The sequence below is a fragment of the Ranitomeya imitator genome, chromosome 2 (genome assembly GCF_032444005.1).
Source record: "Ranitomeya imitator isolate aRanImi1 chromosome 2, aRanImi1.pri, whole genome shotgun sequence".
Classification (NCBI taxonomy): domain Eukaryota; kingdom Metazoa; phylum Chordata; class Amphibia; order Anura; family Dendrobatidae; genus Ranitomeya; species Ranitomeya imitator.
The window spans coordinates 169735029-169753983 of NC_091283.1; the positions used below are offsets into that span (position 1 = coordinate 169735029).

Here is an 18955-nt window from a genome sequence, read left to right on the forward strand (position 1 = left end):
CTCTACAAACAGATAAAAATAGGAAATGGCAGAGTATAATTTTATAATTTTTAGCTCGGAGGGCAAATCAAGGATATTTATGGGTGATGTTTTTGATTTTCGGTGGAAACGCTCTATAAACCTGAGAAGTATTACCTATAAAAACCCCGGCGTTCATTAGCAAAATGTGTGTCTTAATGGGAATGACGCGCGCCGGGCTGTAAATCATTGCGGATGCGAGTCACCTTGGCTCGCAGCTGCGTCCTTTATAGGAAGTGATGACCATTACGATGACGAATTGCCCGTTTCGTTTTCTTATACATATTAATGCAATGGCCTGCAGCGTGAAGGACTACAACTCTCAACATACTTGGCTCATTAATGACGTTTAATCCCTCTTGTGTATTTTTTCCCCCCTTTCTTTGCAGCCTATGCCTATTCACGATGGCTTCTGTGGTCTGGCCTTAAACCAACCCATTGGCGGTCTGAAGGTGATCGAGGGGCTTCCACTGTTTGAGGATAAAGGGGACGGCATGGCTAGTGTTGCCGCTTACAGATACAATGGGCACTCTGTGGTTTTTGTGGGCACCCGAGCTGGAACCCTGAAAAAGGTGAGTGCACATATTTTACAGGTGCTCTCATTTTGTGGATTGTTTAATTGGCAACGGAACTGAGAAATATATAAAGGAATCTAGTGTGTGTGTGCGTGTGTGTGCGTCTGTGAGCGTGTGTGCGTGTGTGTGTGTGTGTGTTGGAAGCTCAGTCATATCCGCTCTTCTGCTCCTCATTGTCCTGTGTGTGGTTGTAAGACACCTGTCTGCAGCAGCAGCCTCACCCCTCTGTCCTGTCTGCAGCAGGAGCCTCGCCCCTCTGTCCTGTCTGCAGCAGGAGCCTCCCCCCATCCCCTCTGCAGCAGGAGCCTCCTTCCCCCTGCTCTGTCTGCAGCAGGAGCCTCCTTCCCCCTGTTCTGTCTGCAGCAGGAGCCTCCTTCCCCCTGTTCTGTCTGCAGCAGGAGCCTCCTTCCCCCTGTTCTGTCTGCAGCAGGAGCTTCACCCCACTGTCCTGTCTGCAACAAGAGCCTCCCCCTGTCCTGTCTGCAGCAGGAGTCACACCCCTCTGTCCTGTCTGGAGCAGGAGCCTCCCCCCATCCCCTCTGCAGCAGGAGCCTCCTTCCCCCTGTTCTGTCTGCAGCAGGAGCCTCCTTCCCCCTGTTCTGTCTGCAGCAGGAGCCTCCTTCCCCCTGTTCTGTCTGCAGCAGGAGCCTCCTTCCCCCTGTTCTGTCTGCAGCAGGAGCCTCCTTCCCCCTGTTCTGTCTGCAGCAGGAGCCTCCTTCCCCCTGTTCTGTCTGCAGCAGGAGCCTCCTTCCCCCTGTTCTGTCTGCAGCAGGAGCTTCACCCCACTGTCCTGTCTGCAACAGGAGCCTCCCCCTGTCCTGTCTGCAGCAGGAGTCACACCCCTCTGTCCTGTCTGCAGCAGGAGCCTCGCCCCTCTGTCCTGTCTGCAGCAGGAGCCTCCCCCCATCCCCTCTGCAGCAGGAGCCTCCTTCCCCCTGTTCTGTCTGCAGCAGGAGCCTCCTTCCCCCTGTTCTGTCTGCAGCAGGAGCCTCCTTCCCCCTGTTCTGTCTGCAGCAGGAGCCTCCTTCCCCCTGTTCTGTCTGCAGCAGGAGCCTCCTCCCTCTGTCCTGTCTGCAGCAGGAGCCTCCTCCCTCTGTCCTGTCTGCAGCAGGAGCCTCCTCCCTCTGTCCTGTCTGCAGCAGGAGCCTCCTCCCTCTGTCCTGTCTGCAGCAGGAGCCTCCTCCCTCTGTCCTGTCTGCAGCAGGAGCCTCCTCCCTCTGTATGGACTTATAGGGGTCTAAGTCCATACGACTCTCTGGTAGGAGGGGAACTGATCACAGTCAAAGGGGCAGAGTGCTGAGATGACAATTACTGTTGCTTGCTTATCTAACATGTGTGGGGTGTCCTGACACTGCTACAGAGGCTAATGTGAGAGGATTAAGAAAGATCGGGAATGCTGAATTTGAACATGCGCAATCCTTTTACTCTCAACAGGAATATTGGGTTTCAGCATGCTCATTCCTTTTGCTCTCATCAGGCCTGTTAGATGTCAACATGCCCAATCCTCTTGTTCTCAATGGACATGTTAGATGTTAATATGCCCTATGCTGTTGTTCTCTACGAGCATATAGGACATCAACATGCCCAATCCTTTTGGTCTCATTGAGCATATTACCTGGCATGTATAGTCTGCATGAATGAGTATTTGCTTGTTCAAAACCCTCAAAATTGTCATAACCTGTACCCCTATATTCCGTTTTGTTCTTGTTATCGGAAGAATGGGGTGTTATGATGGGCCTCCGCCAGTACAGCAGAGAGGGGCACCTGTGTGAGGTGCAGACGGGTGAGGAGGACATCTGGATGGGAGCGTGCAGGAGCCGCTCATGGTTTTGGCACATAATATAACTGACGGCTTTTATAGATCGGCCTTCACCTCGGCTGGGGGAAAGGACAGAGAATTCATCACGTCGCGCCATAAATCCTGACTGCCATACACATAATTAGTCGGGAGCTTTCTGTGCCCAGATCTCGTCACTTCTTATTGTTCCTGTAATCAGGCGGCTCCGCACCCCGGCGATTATCTTATAGGCGCGAGTGTATGTAATTCTATTTACCCTTTATTCCGGGGCACTCGTCTGTCATTATAATTTACTCACTTATATACTTGTCATATACGCTCCTGTACACACCACGGCCTATGGTGGCGCTACACCGGGGCGACCCCTCATGTCCTTAGTCTGCATGAACAGTTGTATATAATGCGTTGGAAGGTTAATAATGGGTTAAAGTCCAGAAAGTTTAATGGTCTTGGCAGAGACGTGATCTTCAGGGAGCTGTAAATTAAAGGCGAGCTCCGCTGCAGTAACTACAGTCCCGTAGATTAATTCGTATTACATTCCAACGCTGAATCCGTGAATTTCTCCACTCAAAGCTTCTCTCCTCTCCACAGCGTATTCTGCAGGGACCCGTACATCAGGCTGACGACTGCCGTCTGGGTGACTACTTTTTCCTTACACATACAGGCGTGGTCCAACAAAAGTGTATTTGCTTTAATAATAAAGTTGAAATCCCCTTGTGATCAGCTGCGATCATTGGTGATCCCTGGCAGTAAGTGCTCAATTTGCCTGCAGCACCTCCGCAGGAGAAATTATGCATTACACAGGTCTCATTATTACCAGTGGGTTATCTGTGTGATGTATGGCAGGACAGATTCCCCACAGAGGGAGACACTCTGTAACCATTCCTTAAGGTACCTTCACACATAACGATATTGTTAACGATATCGTTGCTTTTTGTGACGTAGCAACGATATCGTTAATAAAATCGTTATGTGTGACAGCGACCAACGATCAGGCCCCTGCTGGGAGATCGTTGGTCGCTGAAGAAAGTCCAGAACTTTATTTCGTCGCTGGACTCCCTGCTGACATCGCTGGATCGGCGTGTGTGACACCGATCCAGCGATGTCTTCACTGGTAACCAGGGTAAACATCGGGTAACTAAGCGCAGGGCCGCGCTTAGTAACCCGATGTTTACCCTGGTTACCATCCTAAAAGTAAAAAAAACAAACACTACATACTTACCTAACGCTGTCTGTCCTCCAGCGCTGTGCTCTGCACTCCTCCTGTACTGGCTGTGAGCGTCGGTCAGCCGGAAAGCAGAGCGGTGACATCACCGCTCTGCTTTCCGGCCGCTGTGCTGACACAGACAGTACAGGAGGAGTGCAGAGCACAGCGCTGGAGGACAGACAGCGGTAGGTAAGTATGTAGTGTTTGTTTTTTTTACTTTTAGGATGGTAACCAGGGTAAACATCGGGTTACTAAGCGCGGCCCTGCGCTTAGTTACCCGATGTTTACCCTGGTTACCGGCATCGTTGGTCGCTGGAGAGCGGTCTGTGTGACAGCTCTCCAGCGACCAAACAGCGACGCTGCAGCGATCCGGATCGTTGTCGGTATCGCTGCAGCGTCGCTTAATGTGAAGGGGCCTTTAATGTGAAGGGGCCTTTACTGAGAATCCTGAACAGAGGACCCCTCTCTGTTAAAGGGATTATCTGGGGATGCTCACCGCTGCTTCGGGAGAGATTGGTTCCAGTAAATTTATGATCCCACAGACCCTCGATCAGCAGGTATGGGGGGTCGTAATGTCATCAGAACCGCTCACATCTGTTCTAGACATTTACGGATAACCCCTTTAGTTCAGAATTCCTTTATGTAAGTGGGTTTTGTGGAAAAAATCTTTAAAGGAGATCTGTCACTCGCAATAAATATGTAACTCTGTGATGTAAATGTCGCTGTTCTCCTGAATCCAGCGTTGTTTTTCTTTTGTTCCTGTGCCTCTCTGTTCCAGAGGTATGGCCTCGTCTTCCCTGTATATAAATATAATCTTGGCCAAGTAGGTGTGTTCCTCAACTCTTTTCTACGGGGGTCTTTGACCCCACCCACGTAGCAGGTCCCATATTCTCCTCCTCACTGCCCTCTGTGTGGTTGTGAGACAACTGGCTACAGTAGTAGCCTCCTCCCTTATGGGTCCCTCTATCCTGAATATAATTTTAATCTTGTTAGCCAAGTAGGTGTATTTTTAACCCCTCCCACTTGGAATTGTCCTACCTTCTTTCTTACTGCTCTGTGTGTGCTTGTAAGACAACTGGCTGCAGCAGGAGCCTCCTCCCTCTGGGCCCCTCCTTATTGAATATAAATGTAGTTTTGCTATCCAAGTGGGCATGTTCCTCAACTCTTCCTTATGAGAATCTTTTTGACCCCACCCTCTTGGTATGTCCCACCTTCTCTACCTCCTTAATGGCCTGTGTGTGGTTGTAAGACAACTGGCTGCAGCAGCAGCCTCTCCCCAGTGGGCTCCTCCCTCCCAAATATGAATCTAGTCATGGGATCCAAGTGGGCGTGTTCCTCAATTCTTCTCTTTTGGAGTCTTTTTGACCCCACCCACTTGGCATGTCCCATTTCCTCCTCACTGCCCTGTGTGTGGTTGTAATACCACTGGCTGCAGCAGGAGCCTCTCCCCTTTGGGCACCTCTTTCCTGTATATAAATAATTTAATGTAGTTAGCCAAGTGGGTGTGTTCCTCAACATCTCCTCTGGGCATGTTTTTGAGGATCTCACCCACTTCGCTAAAAAGACTAGATTTATATACAGGGAAGAGGAGGCCATATCTCGGGAAAGGTGGGGCGCGGGAACAAGAGAAAAACCGCGTTGGATTCAGGAGAACAGCATTTACGGCAGGTAAAAGTTTGCACTTTATGGCAAGTGACAAGGACTTTACAACGTAAAATTTCTGCCGTTCACTACAGTTGTAGAGCCGCTGTCCCTCTAGCCTGCAGGTTGTCGGGGATGAGTCGGTCCCAGTGAACCTTGCAGCACAACATATGTTTTCTATAGTCCTCGCTAAGCTCTGTCCATGTGATGCTCAGGCCGTGATCCGCACTAAATCAGGTACATTTTTTCCTGGGGTTTGATAGACGAGAATGTGGTTATGGAGCTTAGCTCCAAGGGCAGCCGGCCCTAGGGAGAGGCGGAACATTAAACTTTTCATAAAACGGTGTGAAATCTGAGTCCGCGGCACACAATCCTCCTCAGCTGGAATCCATTAGCACACTCCTGTTTTACACATTTCTTTTTGGTCCCGCACATATTTATGTCTCTGGCACATCAACGTGCTTTTCTCTTCGACTTTCAGCCCTTCCCCCACTAACCCTGGATCTAGTATTAGAGGAACGTTCCTCTCCCGACAGTGCGGTGACCATTTTTATTTTTCACTCGGTCATTGTGACACTTGTAGTCTGGGAAGACTCGTGATGATGCCATCTATGGGGCTCATGATTGATTAATTTGGGATTGATCAATATTAGGACCCATATGAAAATCCTTGCAATCAAAGCCACGATCGAACAGGTAACGCCTTTGTAAAGTAGGGTGACAACCCTATTAGAGAATTCAACATGATGCATTGAAAAACGTATCCAAAAAGTTGGATTTACTGAAGGTGTCAGACAATTGAAATGGCTCTGACCCCATCGGACACACATGATAATCATTCTGAGGAAAAGATCAATTGGAAAACCCCTGATTGTATCGATAACTGGATGGGAAACCCCTGAACGCTGCGATGACCAAGAATACAACGGATGGGCCAAAAAGTGTCTGGAAAGTTGGGTTTATTTAGTTTTTCAGACAGTAATGATTGACTGTTCGGGTCTGATCACCATAGGCATGCATGAAAATCCTTGTGATCGAAATGGTTATTGGATCAAAAAAACGAAAACCCCTGTTCGAAATGATGAATGGATGCAAACCCCTGATAGAAATGATGAATGGATGGCAAACCCCTGATAGAAATGATGATTGGATGGCAAACCCCTGATAGAAATGATGATTGGATGGCAAACCCCTGATAGAAATGATGATTGGATGGCAAACCCATGCTCGAAATGATGACTGGATGGCAAACCCATGCTCGAAATGATGATTGGATGGCAAACCCATGCTCGAAATGATGATTGGATGGGACACCCATGCTCGAAATGATTGGATAGGAAACTCATGCTTGAAATGATGATGATTGGATGGGAAACCCATGCTCAAAATGATGATTGGATAGGAAACTCATGCTTGAAATGATGATAACTGGATGCGAAACCCATGCTCGAAATGATGATTGGATAGGAAACTCATGCTTGAAATGATAACTGGATGAGAAACCCATGCTCAAAATGATGATTGGATAGGAAACTCATGCTTGAAATGATGATAACTGGATGAGAAACCCATGCTCGAAATGATGATTGGATAGGAAACTCATGCTTGAAATGATGATGATTGGATGGGAAACCCATGCTCGAAATGATGATTGGATGGCAAACCCATGCTCGAAATGATGATTGGATAGGAAACTCATGCTTGAAATGATGATGATTGGATGGGAAACCCATGCTCGAAATGATGATTGGATGGGAAACCCATGCTCGAAATGATGATTGGATGGCAAAACCCATGCTCGAAATGATGATTGGATAGGAAACTCATGCTTGAAATGATGATGATTGGATGGGAAACCCATGCTCGAAATGATGATTGGATGGGAAACCCATGCTCGAAATGATGATTGGATGGGAAACCCATGCTCGAAATGATGATTGGATAGGAAACTCATGCTTGAAATGATGATGATTGGATGGGAAACCCATGCTCGAAATGATGATTGGATGGGAAACCCATGCTCGAAATGATGATTGGATGGCAAACCCATGCTCGAAATGATTGGATGGGAAACCCATGCTCGAAATGATGATTGGATGGGAAACCCATGCTCGAAATGATGATTGGATAGGAAACTCATGCTTGAAATGATGATGATTGGATGGGAAACCCATGCTCGAAATGATGATTGGATGGGAAACCCATGCTCGAAATGATGATTGGATGGGAAACCCATGCTCGAAATGATGATTGGATGGGAAACCCATGCTCGAAATGATGATTGGATGGGAAACCCATGCTCGAAATGATGATTGGATGGGAAACCCATGCTCGAAATGATGATTGGATAGGAAACTCATGCTTGAAATGATGATGATTGGATGGGAAACCCATGCTCGAAATGATGATTGGATGGCAAACCCATGCTCGAAATGATGATTGGATGGGACACCCATGCTCGAAATGATTGGATAGGAAACTCATGCTTGAAATGATGATGATTGGATGGGAAACCCATGCTCAAAATGATGATTGGATAGGAAACTCATGCTTGAAATGATGATAACTGGATGCGAAACCCATGCTCGAAATGATGATTGGATAGGAAACTCATGCTTGAAATGATAACTGGATGAGAAACCCATGCTCAAAATGATGATTGGATAGGAAACTCATGCTTGAAATGATGATAACTGGATGAGAAACCCATGCTCGAAATGATGATTGGATAGGAAACTCATGCTTGAAATGATGATGATTGGATGGGAAACCCATGCTCGAAATGATGATTGGATGGCAAACCCATGCTCGAAATGATGATTGGATAGGAAACTCATGCTTGAAATGATGATGATTGGATGGGAAACCCATGCTCGAAATGATGATTGGATGGGAAACCCATGCTCGAAATGATGATTGGATGGCAAAACCCATGCTCGAAATGATGATTGGATAGGAAACTCATGCTTGAAATGATGATGATTGGATGGGAAACCCATGCTCGAAATGATGATTGGATGGGAAACCCATGCTCGAAATGATGATTGGATGGGAAACCCATGCTCGAAATGATGATTGGATAGGAAACTCATGCTTGAAATGATGATGATTGGATGGGAAACCCATGCTCGAAATGATGATTGGATGGGAAACCCATGCTCGAAATGATGATTGGATGGCAAACCCATGCTCGAAATGATTGGATGGGAAACCCATGCTCGAAATGATGATTGGATGGGAAACCCATGCTCGAAATGATGATTGGATAGGAAACTCATGCTTGAAATGATGATGATTGGATGGGAAACCCATGCTCGAAATGATGATTGGATGGGAAACCCATGCTCGAAATGATGATTGGATGGGAAACCCATGCTCGAAATGATGATTGGATGGGAAACCCATGCTCGAAATGATGATTGGATGGGAAACCCATGCTCGAAATGATGATTGGATAGGAAACTCATGCTTGAAATGATGATGATTGGATGGGAAACCCATGCTCGAAATGATGATTGGATGGCAAACCCATGCTCGAAATGATGATTGGATGGCAAACCCATGCTCGAAATGATGATTGGATGGGAAACCCATGCTCGAAATGATGATTGGATCGGAAACTCATGCTTGAAATGATTGATTGGATGGGAAACCCATGCTTGAAATGATGATTGGTTGGGAAACCCATGCTCAAAATGGTGATTGAATGGACACTTTGATCGAGATGATCAGATGGAAAACTCTTAAAAAAAAAAAAAAAAAAAATCGAACAGGAACACTGTGATTGCAACAATGATCAAGAATTCAACACAAGTTGAAAAATACTGTCTGATCACTGTTGGACATGCAGAAAATCCTTGTGATTAATTCGATGATTGGAAGGGAAACCCCTGATCCGAGAATTCAAGATAAAACCGTCAAAAGGTATTTGGAAAGATATTGGACATGTCTTCAGGAAATCAACGACGCTTTAATACCATTGAAGCAATGACCAAGAATACAACAGATCAACTGAGACATCAGGAAACTCAGATTTATTTGGGTCATTCGTTGCCAGGACTAGCAGCACGGTGGCTCAGTGGTTAGCACTGTTGCTCTGCAGCTCTGGGGTCCTGGGTTGAAATCCCACCAAGGACAACAAGGCAAGGAGTTTGTATGTTCTCCCCGTGTTTGCGTGGGTTTCCTCCGGTTTCCTCCCACACTCCAAAGACATACTGATAGGGAATCTAGATTGTGAGGCCCAATAGGGACAGCGATGATCATGTAAAACGCTGCGGAATGTGATGGCGCTTTATGAACAAAGCATAATAAATAAAATAAAAATTAGGAATGGTGACTGAGAAGATGATCACAGCGGATTATTCTTGGAGTCCATTATTTTTCGGGGCTGTTCGGGGATAATAACCTGGAGCCGTTCTAATATTCTGTTGGCTCAACAGTAAATGGTTAAAAGTTGTCCGTACACCTTTGATGGCTGACCACTCTTCCTGCTACCCCCACCATACACAGGCATGCTCTGGATCCGTTCTGTCTGGTCTGCACGTGTCCTCACTGGGCCACTGACAAACACCTCTGGCAGTGGCTTATCTCCCCTGATGTCAAAAGCATCGGGCATGATGAAAACCCACCCGCCTGACCCTTCTTTTCCCCCACATTTGCCATGGGGAACAGTCAGGGCATCCTCATGCATATTGGATGGTCGGCGGATTTGGAGACCGGTAGTGGCCATAACCAGTGCTCGGTCCGTACTCCAACATATTTCTGTCGTGTCGCGCCGTGTTCATTACTCGCCCCGTACATACCTCGCCTGCACGGTGTTTGCTTTGGGATATCATTTACATTTGCTGTGCTGGTTGCATTGGATATAATTATCATTAATCAGTGATTAGCTTTGTGGTGTATCCCAGGGCTACAAATCCCAGCTGCCTCATAGGAAACAGTAAAAAGTGCAGAAAGAATAAATTACCATTGTGTGCTAGATAAGGCCGGAGCAGCCGCCTCTCCTGATGAGGTGCTCCTACTAAACACTTGTATTCCCCGTCAAATAAATTTTCTGGGGCATCTTTTCCTTGGAGTTTCCAGTGTCGCTCCCCTGTTATTCACCCTGGAAATGTGTTAATAAATTGACAACTGGGCATTACAATGCCACTTATCAAAGAGGTGTATCAGAGGTGTGCGTGAAGTCTGAGACTATCCAGTCAGTGCTGATAGTGTGCAGTGCCCCCTTCCAGGAGGAATAACAGAGGAACCAGGCAGCACTGTGCTCTATGGAAAGACACTTCTTACTGCTTATTTCATGGGGAACGCAAGTGTTTATGAAGATAGACATGTCAGGGGGGCGACTGTCCCAATTTAGGAGCTTATTAGCAACCCTATACTAATAGCGGGGTTGGGCCAGATCGACACTTCTCTGGATAGGTGATAAGTGTCTGATCACCTGGGGTCCCAATGATCAGACCCTCACTGATTGGACATGGGATCAAGGTGTGGGCAGTTGGACATGTAGCAAGGGTGCTGCCAGTGGGGTATGTAACCAGGGTGCCACCAGTGGGGTATGTAATGAGGGTGCCGCCAGTGGGGTATGTAATCGGGGTGCCACCAGTGGGGTATGTAATGAGGGTGCCGCCAGTGGGGTATGTAACCAGGATGTGCCGCCAGTGGGGTTTGTAACCAGGGTGCTGCCAGGGGAGTATGTAATCAGAGTGCGCCAGTGGGGTATGTAATGAGGGTGCTGCCAGTGGGGTATGTAACCAGGGTGCCGCTAGTGGGGATATGTAACCAGGGTGCCGCCAGTGGGGATATGTAACCAGGGTGCCGCCAGTGGGGTATGTAACCAGGGTGCCGCCAGTGGGGTATGTAACCAGGTTGCCGCCAGTGGGGTATGTAATGAGGGTGCCGCCAGTGGGGTATGTAACCAGGGTGTGCCACCAGTGGGGTTTGTAACCAGGGTGCCGCCAGTGGCGTATGTAATCAGGGTGCCCCAGTGGGGTATGTAACTAGGGTGCCCCAGTGGGGTATGTAATGAGGGTACTGCCAGTGGGGTATGTAACCAGGGTGCTGCCAGTGGGGGTATGTAACCAGGGTGCCGCCAGTGGGGATATGTAACCAGGGTGCCGCCAGTGGGGTATGTAATGAGGGTGCCGCCAGTGGGGGTATGTAATCGGGGTGCCGCCAGTGGGGTATGTAACCGGGGTGCCGCCAGTGAGATATGTAATCGGGCTGCCGCCAGTTGGGCACAGGATTGGGTCACAGTCAGGAGAGGGACCAGGTTTCCGCTGCTCAGGCACAGGATTGGGTCACAGTCAGGTGAGGGACGAGGTTGCCGCTGCTCAGGCACAGGATTGGGTCACAGTCAGGCGAGGGACGAGGTAGCCGCTGCTCAGGCACAAGATTGGGTCACAGTCAGGTGAGGGACGAGGTAGCCGAGCTGCTCAGGCACAGGATTGGGTCACAGTCAGGTGAGTGACGAGGTAGCCACTGCTCAGGCACAGGATTGGGTCACAGTCAGGAGAGAGACCAGGTTTCCGCTGCTCAGGCACAGGATTGGGTCACAGTCAGGCGAGGGACGAGGTAGCCGAGCTGCTCAGGCACAGGATTGGGTCAGTCAGGTGAGGCACGAGGTAGCCGAGCTGCTCAGGCACAGGATTGGGTCAGTCAGGTGAGGGACGAGGTAGCCGCTGCTCAGGCACAGGATTGGGTCAGTCAGGTGAGGGACGAGGTAGCCGAGCTGCTCAGGCACAGGATTGGGTCACAGTCAGGTGAGGGACGAGGTAGCCGAGCTGCTCAGGCACAGGATTGGGTCACAGTCAGGCGAGGGACGAGGTTGCCGCTGCTCTGGCACAGGATTGGGTCACAGTCAGGCGAGGGACGAGATAGCCACTGCTCAGGCACAGGATTGGGTCACAGTCAGGCGAGGGACGAGGTAGCCACTGCTCAGGCACAGGATTGGGTCAGTCAGGTGAGGGACGAGGTAGCCACTGCTCAGGCACAGGATTGGGTCACCGTCAGGAGAGGGACCAGGTTTCCGCTGCTCAGGCACAGGATTGGGTCACAGTCAGGCGAGGGACGAGGTTGCCGCTGCTCAGGCACAGGATTGGGTCACAGTCAGGCGAGGGACGAGGTAGCCACTGCTCAGGCACAGGATTGGGTCACAGTCAGGCGAGGGACGAGGTAGCCACTGCTCAGGCACAGGATTGGGTCACAGTCAGGCGAGGGACGATGTAGCCGCTGCTCAGGCACAGGATTGGGTCACAGTCAGGCGAGGGACGATGTAGCCGCTGCTCAGGCGCAGGATTGGGTCACAGTCAGGCGAGGGACGAGGTAGCCGCTGCTCAGGCACAGGATTGGGTCACAGTCAGGCGAGGGACGAGGTAGCCACTGCTCAGGCCCAGGATTGGGTCACAGTCAGGCGAGGGACGAGGTTGCCGCTGCTCAGGCACAGGATTGGGTCACAGTCAGGTGAGGGACCAGGTATCCGCTGCTCACTCACAGGATTGGGTCATAGTCAGGTGAGGGACCAGGTTTCCGCTGCTCACTCACAGGCGCACGGGACCAGGTTGCCGCCACTCGGATGTGGGAGCGATGACAACAAGAACAGGGTTGGATGTGTCTCTTAAATAATAAATAAGGTGGTGGTTGCACATGAAGAATAGTGAGTCTGAGAAATGCCCTACCCTAACTAGCAGACGTTCCTTGGTTCAGGTGTGACCCGCTCTCCCAGCGCTGCCAGTATGTGGTGCCCAGTCCCTATGAATATAATTATCATTCTCCTCCATGTAAACATCAAGCACATGAATAATGAATGCGTTATACTAAGGTAATTAACGACAAGCACATTACACTATGTATTATTAAATACCTTCAAGCTGCTTCAGTGAAATTTATAAATGGAGGATTTATTCACTTAAAGTGAATGTGTCAATAGGGCAAGCCCCTCTTAAAGGGGTTATACAGAGATGGATAAACATGTCTGCCTTCTTTCTAAAGCGGCACCTCTCCTGTTTACAGGTCACCTGGTACCATAGCTCAGCCCTAGTCACTTCATAAGAGCTGAGATGCAGTTCTGAAGACAACCTATAGACAGGGGTGGCGCTGTTTGTGTATGTTTATCTAATGCTATCTCATTCCTTTTTGTCAATATGTGGGTGCTTATTCTAAATACCCCCTTGAACACTGGAAAGAAGTATTAGAGAGTTTACATATCCCCTCTTCTCCTTGGATTACAGGGGATGACTTTTAGAAAACCCCAATCAATTTGTCACCTCATTAATATAGTAATATGGTTTGTACCCCTCTCTGTTTTGGAGGACTGCAGACATTGGCCTGTCTGCAATACTCACTATTTCCTGTGGAGGCACTGCAGAATAATTGAGCATCTAAAGAAAGGGTCCCGGAATTATCCTGGACACAGTGTGACCATGCCATCATAACGGCCCTATTTTTTTTTGCGCTTTTTTGTCGTCAGAAGCCGGAATACCATAGAAAAAAGCTAGATTTATGGGATGGAATAAGGAAACGACTAGTGTTCTACTGTTTGTGCCCAAGATGCCACTAAAAATAATGAAGGTTACCATCCTGCCGGGTTCGGATATTGTCACGTTGCTGCCTCTTTATTGCTTTTAATAATCACTATTATGTCTCGGGGACCTTAATTGGTTCGGAGGAGGGGGCCCCAAGGGGTTTAATGTTTTTAAACTAACGGCGATGGCGGAGTCTTCACCTAGTGCCATAAATAGGATTAATTATGGTTTTTGTGGCGCGTCTGTATGGGGAATCGGCGAATCATCATCCCATCCTGTGGGTGATGTGTGCACCACGGTGTGGGATCTAGTCACCCAGCTTTCCAGAGGAGGGACCCTTTAAGGCCCCGTCCTCCATAGACCACCTGTTTTCCTTTAATTAAGCGAGTTTTTTTTCCGTGGTTTTGACCAGCGCACTCAATTACTGCCTGCAATAAAGAGGAGCCCTTTCTCCGAGATGCAGATCTGCTTCATGTGGTTAAAGGGCGGTAAGAAAAGGGCTGATTTTAGTTTCCCTCCGTCACCTCTAACCACCACCTTGTCCTCGGAGGTTGTCAGGTGTTAAAATTTCGCTTCCTCCTGCTCTTCTTTTCCGGTTGCTGTAATAATTCAGAATTTACAAAGAAAACCAAAATGTAAAGAAAACGTATAAATGGCAATACAAATAATAGAAAAAAAGATAGACTAAAGTGGCAAGGAACAGCATGTAGGGGGTAAGATAGTGCCCGATAAATGACCCATGAAGTGGCAGTCTGGGAATTTACCCCATCGCTCAGCGGTTCACATGATGCTGCTCAGCTCTTGTAAATGTCTTGTTTTTCTTCCAGCCCAGCCCCCCCATCCTTCTTTTCCCCAAACCACCGCCATTCTCCCTCCTTCTCTGGTGCCGGCCTTAATATTTTATGTTAATTCTCCTGATGGATGCTGGATTACTGGCAGGTTTTTATGGATGAAATGATTGCTTGGAGAGAAGAATGCCGCACTTAGCACTGAGCTGTCAGACAGGAGAATGTGCAGAGATGAGGCCGGGGCCCAGCAATGTGCAAACTCCCGGCACAGGGAAGGGGCCGCTCTGGGCTGGATGTACAAGCCACCATGGCTGCAGACTGGCCAGTGGTGCGGGCTGTACAGACGGGCATTGCTCTGGCCAGTCACAGGAGACAACGTAGAACTGGGTACTGCACATTGGACACATTTTGGCTCCTAGATTAGTATTAAACAGATAGTGTTCAGGCTTATTGGTCTGTGGTGAGTGGGACTCAGCCTCTCCCCCTCCATGCTGCAATGGAGCTTGGCCTCCTCTGCCTGGGCACTGTCTACTCTGCATGGTGTGCTACCTGTTCTACCGGGGCTCGGCCTACCCTGCGCGGGGATCGGCATCCTACAATTGGGCACTGCCTACCCTGCGCAGGGCTCTGTCTATTCAACTGGGCAATGGCCTGATCCACCTGGGCACTGTCTACTCTGCATGGTGTGCTACCTGTTCTACCGGGGCTTGGCCTACCCTGCGCGGGGATCGGCATCCTACTCTTGGGCACTGCCTACCCTGCGCAGGGCTCTGTCTATTCAACTGGGCAATGGCCTGATCCACCTGGGCACTGTCTACTCTGCATGGTGTGCTACCTGTTCTACCGGGGCTCGGCCTACCCTGCGCGGGGATCGGCATCCTACACTTGGGCACTGCCTACCCTGCGCAGGGCTCTGTCTATTCAACTGGGCAATGGCCTGATCCACCTGGGCACTGTCTACTCTGCATGGGCATGTCCTGCTCTACATGGGGCTCGGCCTCCTACACAACTGGGCACTGCCTTACCCTGTGTGGGGCATGGCCTGTTCAGAGGAACGGCCTGTTCCACCAGAGTACTGCCTACTCCTCATGGGCGTTTCCTGCTCTTGGCTCAGCCTGCTCCTGGGCACTGCCTACTCCTCATGGGCGTGTCCTGCTCTGTGCGGGGCTCAGCCTGCTCCTAGGCACTGCTTACCCTGCGTGGGGCTTGGTCTGTTCTGAGGAAAGGCATATTCCACCTGGGCACTTCCTATTCTGCATGGGCATGTCCTGCTCTGGATGGGGCTCGGCCTCCAACACCTGGGCACTGCCTACCCTGCGCGGGGCTTGGTCTGTTCCACCTGGCCACTGCCTACTCCGCATGGGCATGTCCTGCTCTGCATGGGGCTCGGCCTCCTACATCTGGGCACCGCCTACCCTGTGTGGGGCTTGGCCTGTGCTACTGAGGAACGGTCTCTTCCATCTGGGCACTGCCTACTCCTCATGGGCTCGGCCTGCTCTGCGCGGGGCTCGGCCTGCTCTGCGCGGGGCTCGGCCTGCTCTGCGCGGGGCTCGGCCTGCTCTGCGCGGGGCTCGGCCTGCTCTGCGCGGGGCTCGGCCTGCTCTGCGCGGGGCTCGGCCTGCTCTGCGCGGGGCTCGGCCTCCTGTGGGACCATACTAGAAAGTAGCTGTTTCCCAGGCCGGGCTTGGCTTGTAACTAGGGGCTGTACAGACGTTGTCCTCTCTCTGGGTCATGCTCGTGGCACGTGGACTTGAGCGACAGCCGCCCATTACACACCACATGCAGCTGTGAAGTGTCCGGTCAATATCTGCGTCTCCTCCGTCCTCCTCTGGAGAAGCCGCTGCGAGCAGCTGGACCCGTGTGCCCCAGCGGGAAATTTCTCATGTTTTATAGCAAGCACATTCTAGGAATTAGGTCCTAATTGTTTTATAGCAGATGTTGTTAGAGCGGATTTGGAAAGAGGTGACGGCGCTGCCTTGTGTTTGCGCTGCACCGGGCCGCTGGTCCCTACAGTAAGGGGGCCGCACATCTCCCCTCATCCCCATGCAGTGTCCGGTCAGGGATGGCGGGCGGTTCGTCCCCTATTCCCGGCTCTTCACCCCTGGATCTGTCAGTCTGTTTCCCGGGGATGGAGACTAATGATGTTTGTCAGTCGGAGGATTGTACACAGCAGCAACATGGGGGAGTTCTGGGTAACAATGGCTGCTCACACAAAGACCACTGTGTCCTGCGGCCGCTCACCACAAGTGTTTTCTTGCTTTGACAGATTCGTGTAGACAGCCCCGCAGATGCCATCTTGTACGACACGGCGGCCGTGGTGCCAGGAAAACCCATACTGAGAGACATGGTGTTCAGCCCGGACTGGCAGTCTGTGTACATCATCAGCGAGAGACAGGTGAGAACCCAGGAAAGGGTTAAATCGCACATGGCGGCCATGATGGTTCGGGCTGGCAGCGGAGCGGGCCGGTCATCTCTCCTGATGTGTCAGTTTTACTTTTAATCCTTGTATTCCCTATGAAATGCCAGCTCCGGAGCTTCTGGCCTTTGAACTTTGTCATGTTCCTCTATTGTTCCTTCTGGAAATGTCTGATTAAATTGACAATTGGGTGCTACCCTTCCCGGTGTTGGTGCTGTGGGCTGTGACTCTGCACTGTCTGGCACTTTTAATTATCACGCCGTAAATAAAATCATGAATACCAGGAGGAATAACCAGAGGAAAAGCACAGTGTAGATTTCTAAGAAAGGATGTCCCGGATTTGTTCTGACGTGAGAAGTTATTTCTAATCTGGATTTGTCAGGAGAACTTACAGTTCCTGAAGTAAAATAAAGGTCAGTCCCTCTGTTATTCCTCCTGGAAATATGGCATTCATCAGTTTCCAGGAGGAATAATGAAGGAAAAAGTGCGGTGTAGGCTTCTAAGAAACAATTCTGAATTGTTAGGTTGGGAAGAAAAGCAAATAACTTTTCAACTAGATGTCAGGGGAACTGAGAGGTCCTTAAAAATAGTCATCCCCTTTGTTGTTCCTCCTGGAAACATATAGAAACATATGGGAGTTGACATTTCTTCTTGTTATAGGCGTATGCCCCTATAGAGTCAGCAATGATTGGACAACTATCCGAGTTGTCAGTTCCTACATTTCCAGGAGGGATAACAGAGGGACAGAGAAGATGCCTGGTGACATTCGAGAAGCCCCAAATGTGATGGCACCAAACAATGGAGGCTAATTAGCGTTTGGTCTTGTTACAGGTCAGCCGCGTTCCGGTGGAGAGCTGCCAGAGGTATAGCACTTGCGGAGAGTGTCTGGGGTCCGGAGACCCTCACTGCGGCTGGTGTGTACTGCACAGCAGGTGAGAGCGCAGGGCCGTGTGCGCGATGTAGGATGTGCGTGCTGGTCTCAGTAGTGCAGCCTTTAATTGTGCGCAGATATAAGGAGGCGTCTCGAGCGCTCGCAGCCGTCTCTGTAGATTTGTTTTCCCCTCTCTCTGCTTATGCACATTCCCAGCTAATAGTTTACAAGATATCCGCTAATGCGCGGCTTAATTTATGAAAATATGTTGTCTTGGCTCCGCCGATGCCTCCGCCAGAGAGCCAAGACTCCACATTTTCCCAAACGGAGCGCCATCCCAGACAATATGTCGTCTTTTTTCTCTAAGTAGCACATTCTGTTAATGGTTTGTCGCTTCTGTAATTTTTTTTTTCTCCCCTCCAACTTCTGCCCGTGAAAGAAGATGATTGTTCAGTTGCTTGGCAATCTGGATGATTAGTTGTGACACACAAATTCAGAAGGGGGGAAAGTAAACAAGACGGTTTTGTGCGCGGCGTGATTGCGTCGCCGGCTCTTTCATTTCATTCGGTCAGAAGATTGCTGTTTATTTAAATGACACATTTAATTTTGTTATGTGTCAGATAGTTTTCTCTTTTCTACCTTTTTTTTTTGTTTTTTTTGTTATCCACCCGAAATGTCGGTCGGACTTGGAATTTATTTTTCTAGTATGTCTGCGAAATCAGTGATTATTATTTCACTTTTTGGATGTTTTCTAATTGACTTTTAATCAGGTTGGTTATTGTAAAACTTACTCTTTAGTTTCTGCACTTTCATTTTTTTTTCTGCTCCTTCTTCCAAGAGTGGTATAAGTTGCATTTCTTTAATGACTCGATCCCCTTTACATTTTTCACTTTTTCATTGCAGCCAGTTGGTAAATTAAAAAAAAGTTCATTTTTTGTCATTAATGTACACTCTGCACCCCATCTTGACTGAAAAAAAAACAAATGAAGAGATTTTTGCAAATTTATTAAAAAAGATAAACTGAAATATCACATGGTCATAAGTATTCAGACCCTTTGCCCAGTATTGAGTAGAAGCACCTTTTGAGCTGGTACAGCCACGAGTCTTCTTGGGAATGATGCA

The 18955-nt window shown here is 49.2% G+C and overlaps 1 protein-coding gene across 1 annotated transcript in view; it reads left to right on the forward strand.

Annotated features, from left to right (window-relative positions):
* Window positions 1-18955, forward strand: part of PLXNA3 (plexin A3) — a 109996-nt gene that overhangs the window by 39139 nt on the left and 51902 nt on the right. The window contains exons 3-5 of the mRNA XM_069747929.1: window positions 408-590; window positions 16813-16941; window positions 17794-17894. Of these exons, the coding sequence (XP_069604030.1) occupies window positions 408-590; window positions 16813-16941; window positions 17794-17894 (413 nt within the window). The remainder of the gene's footprint in view (window positions 1-407; window positions 591-16812; window positions 16942-17793; window positions 17895-18955) is intronic.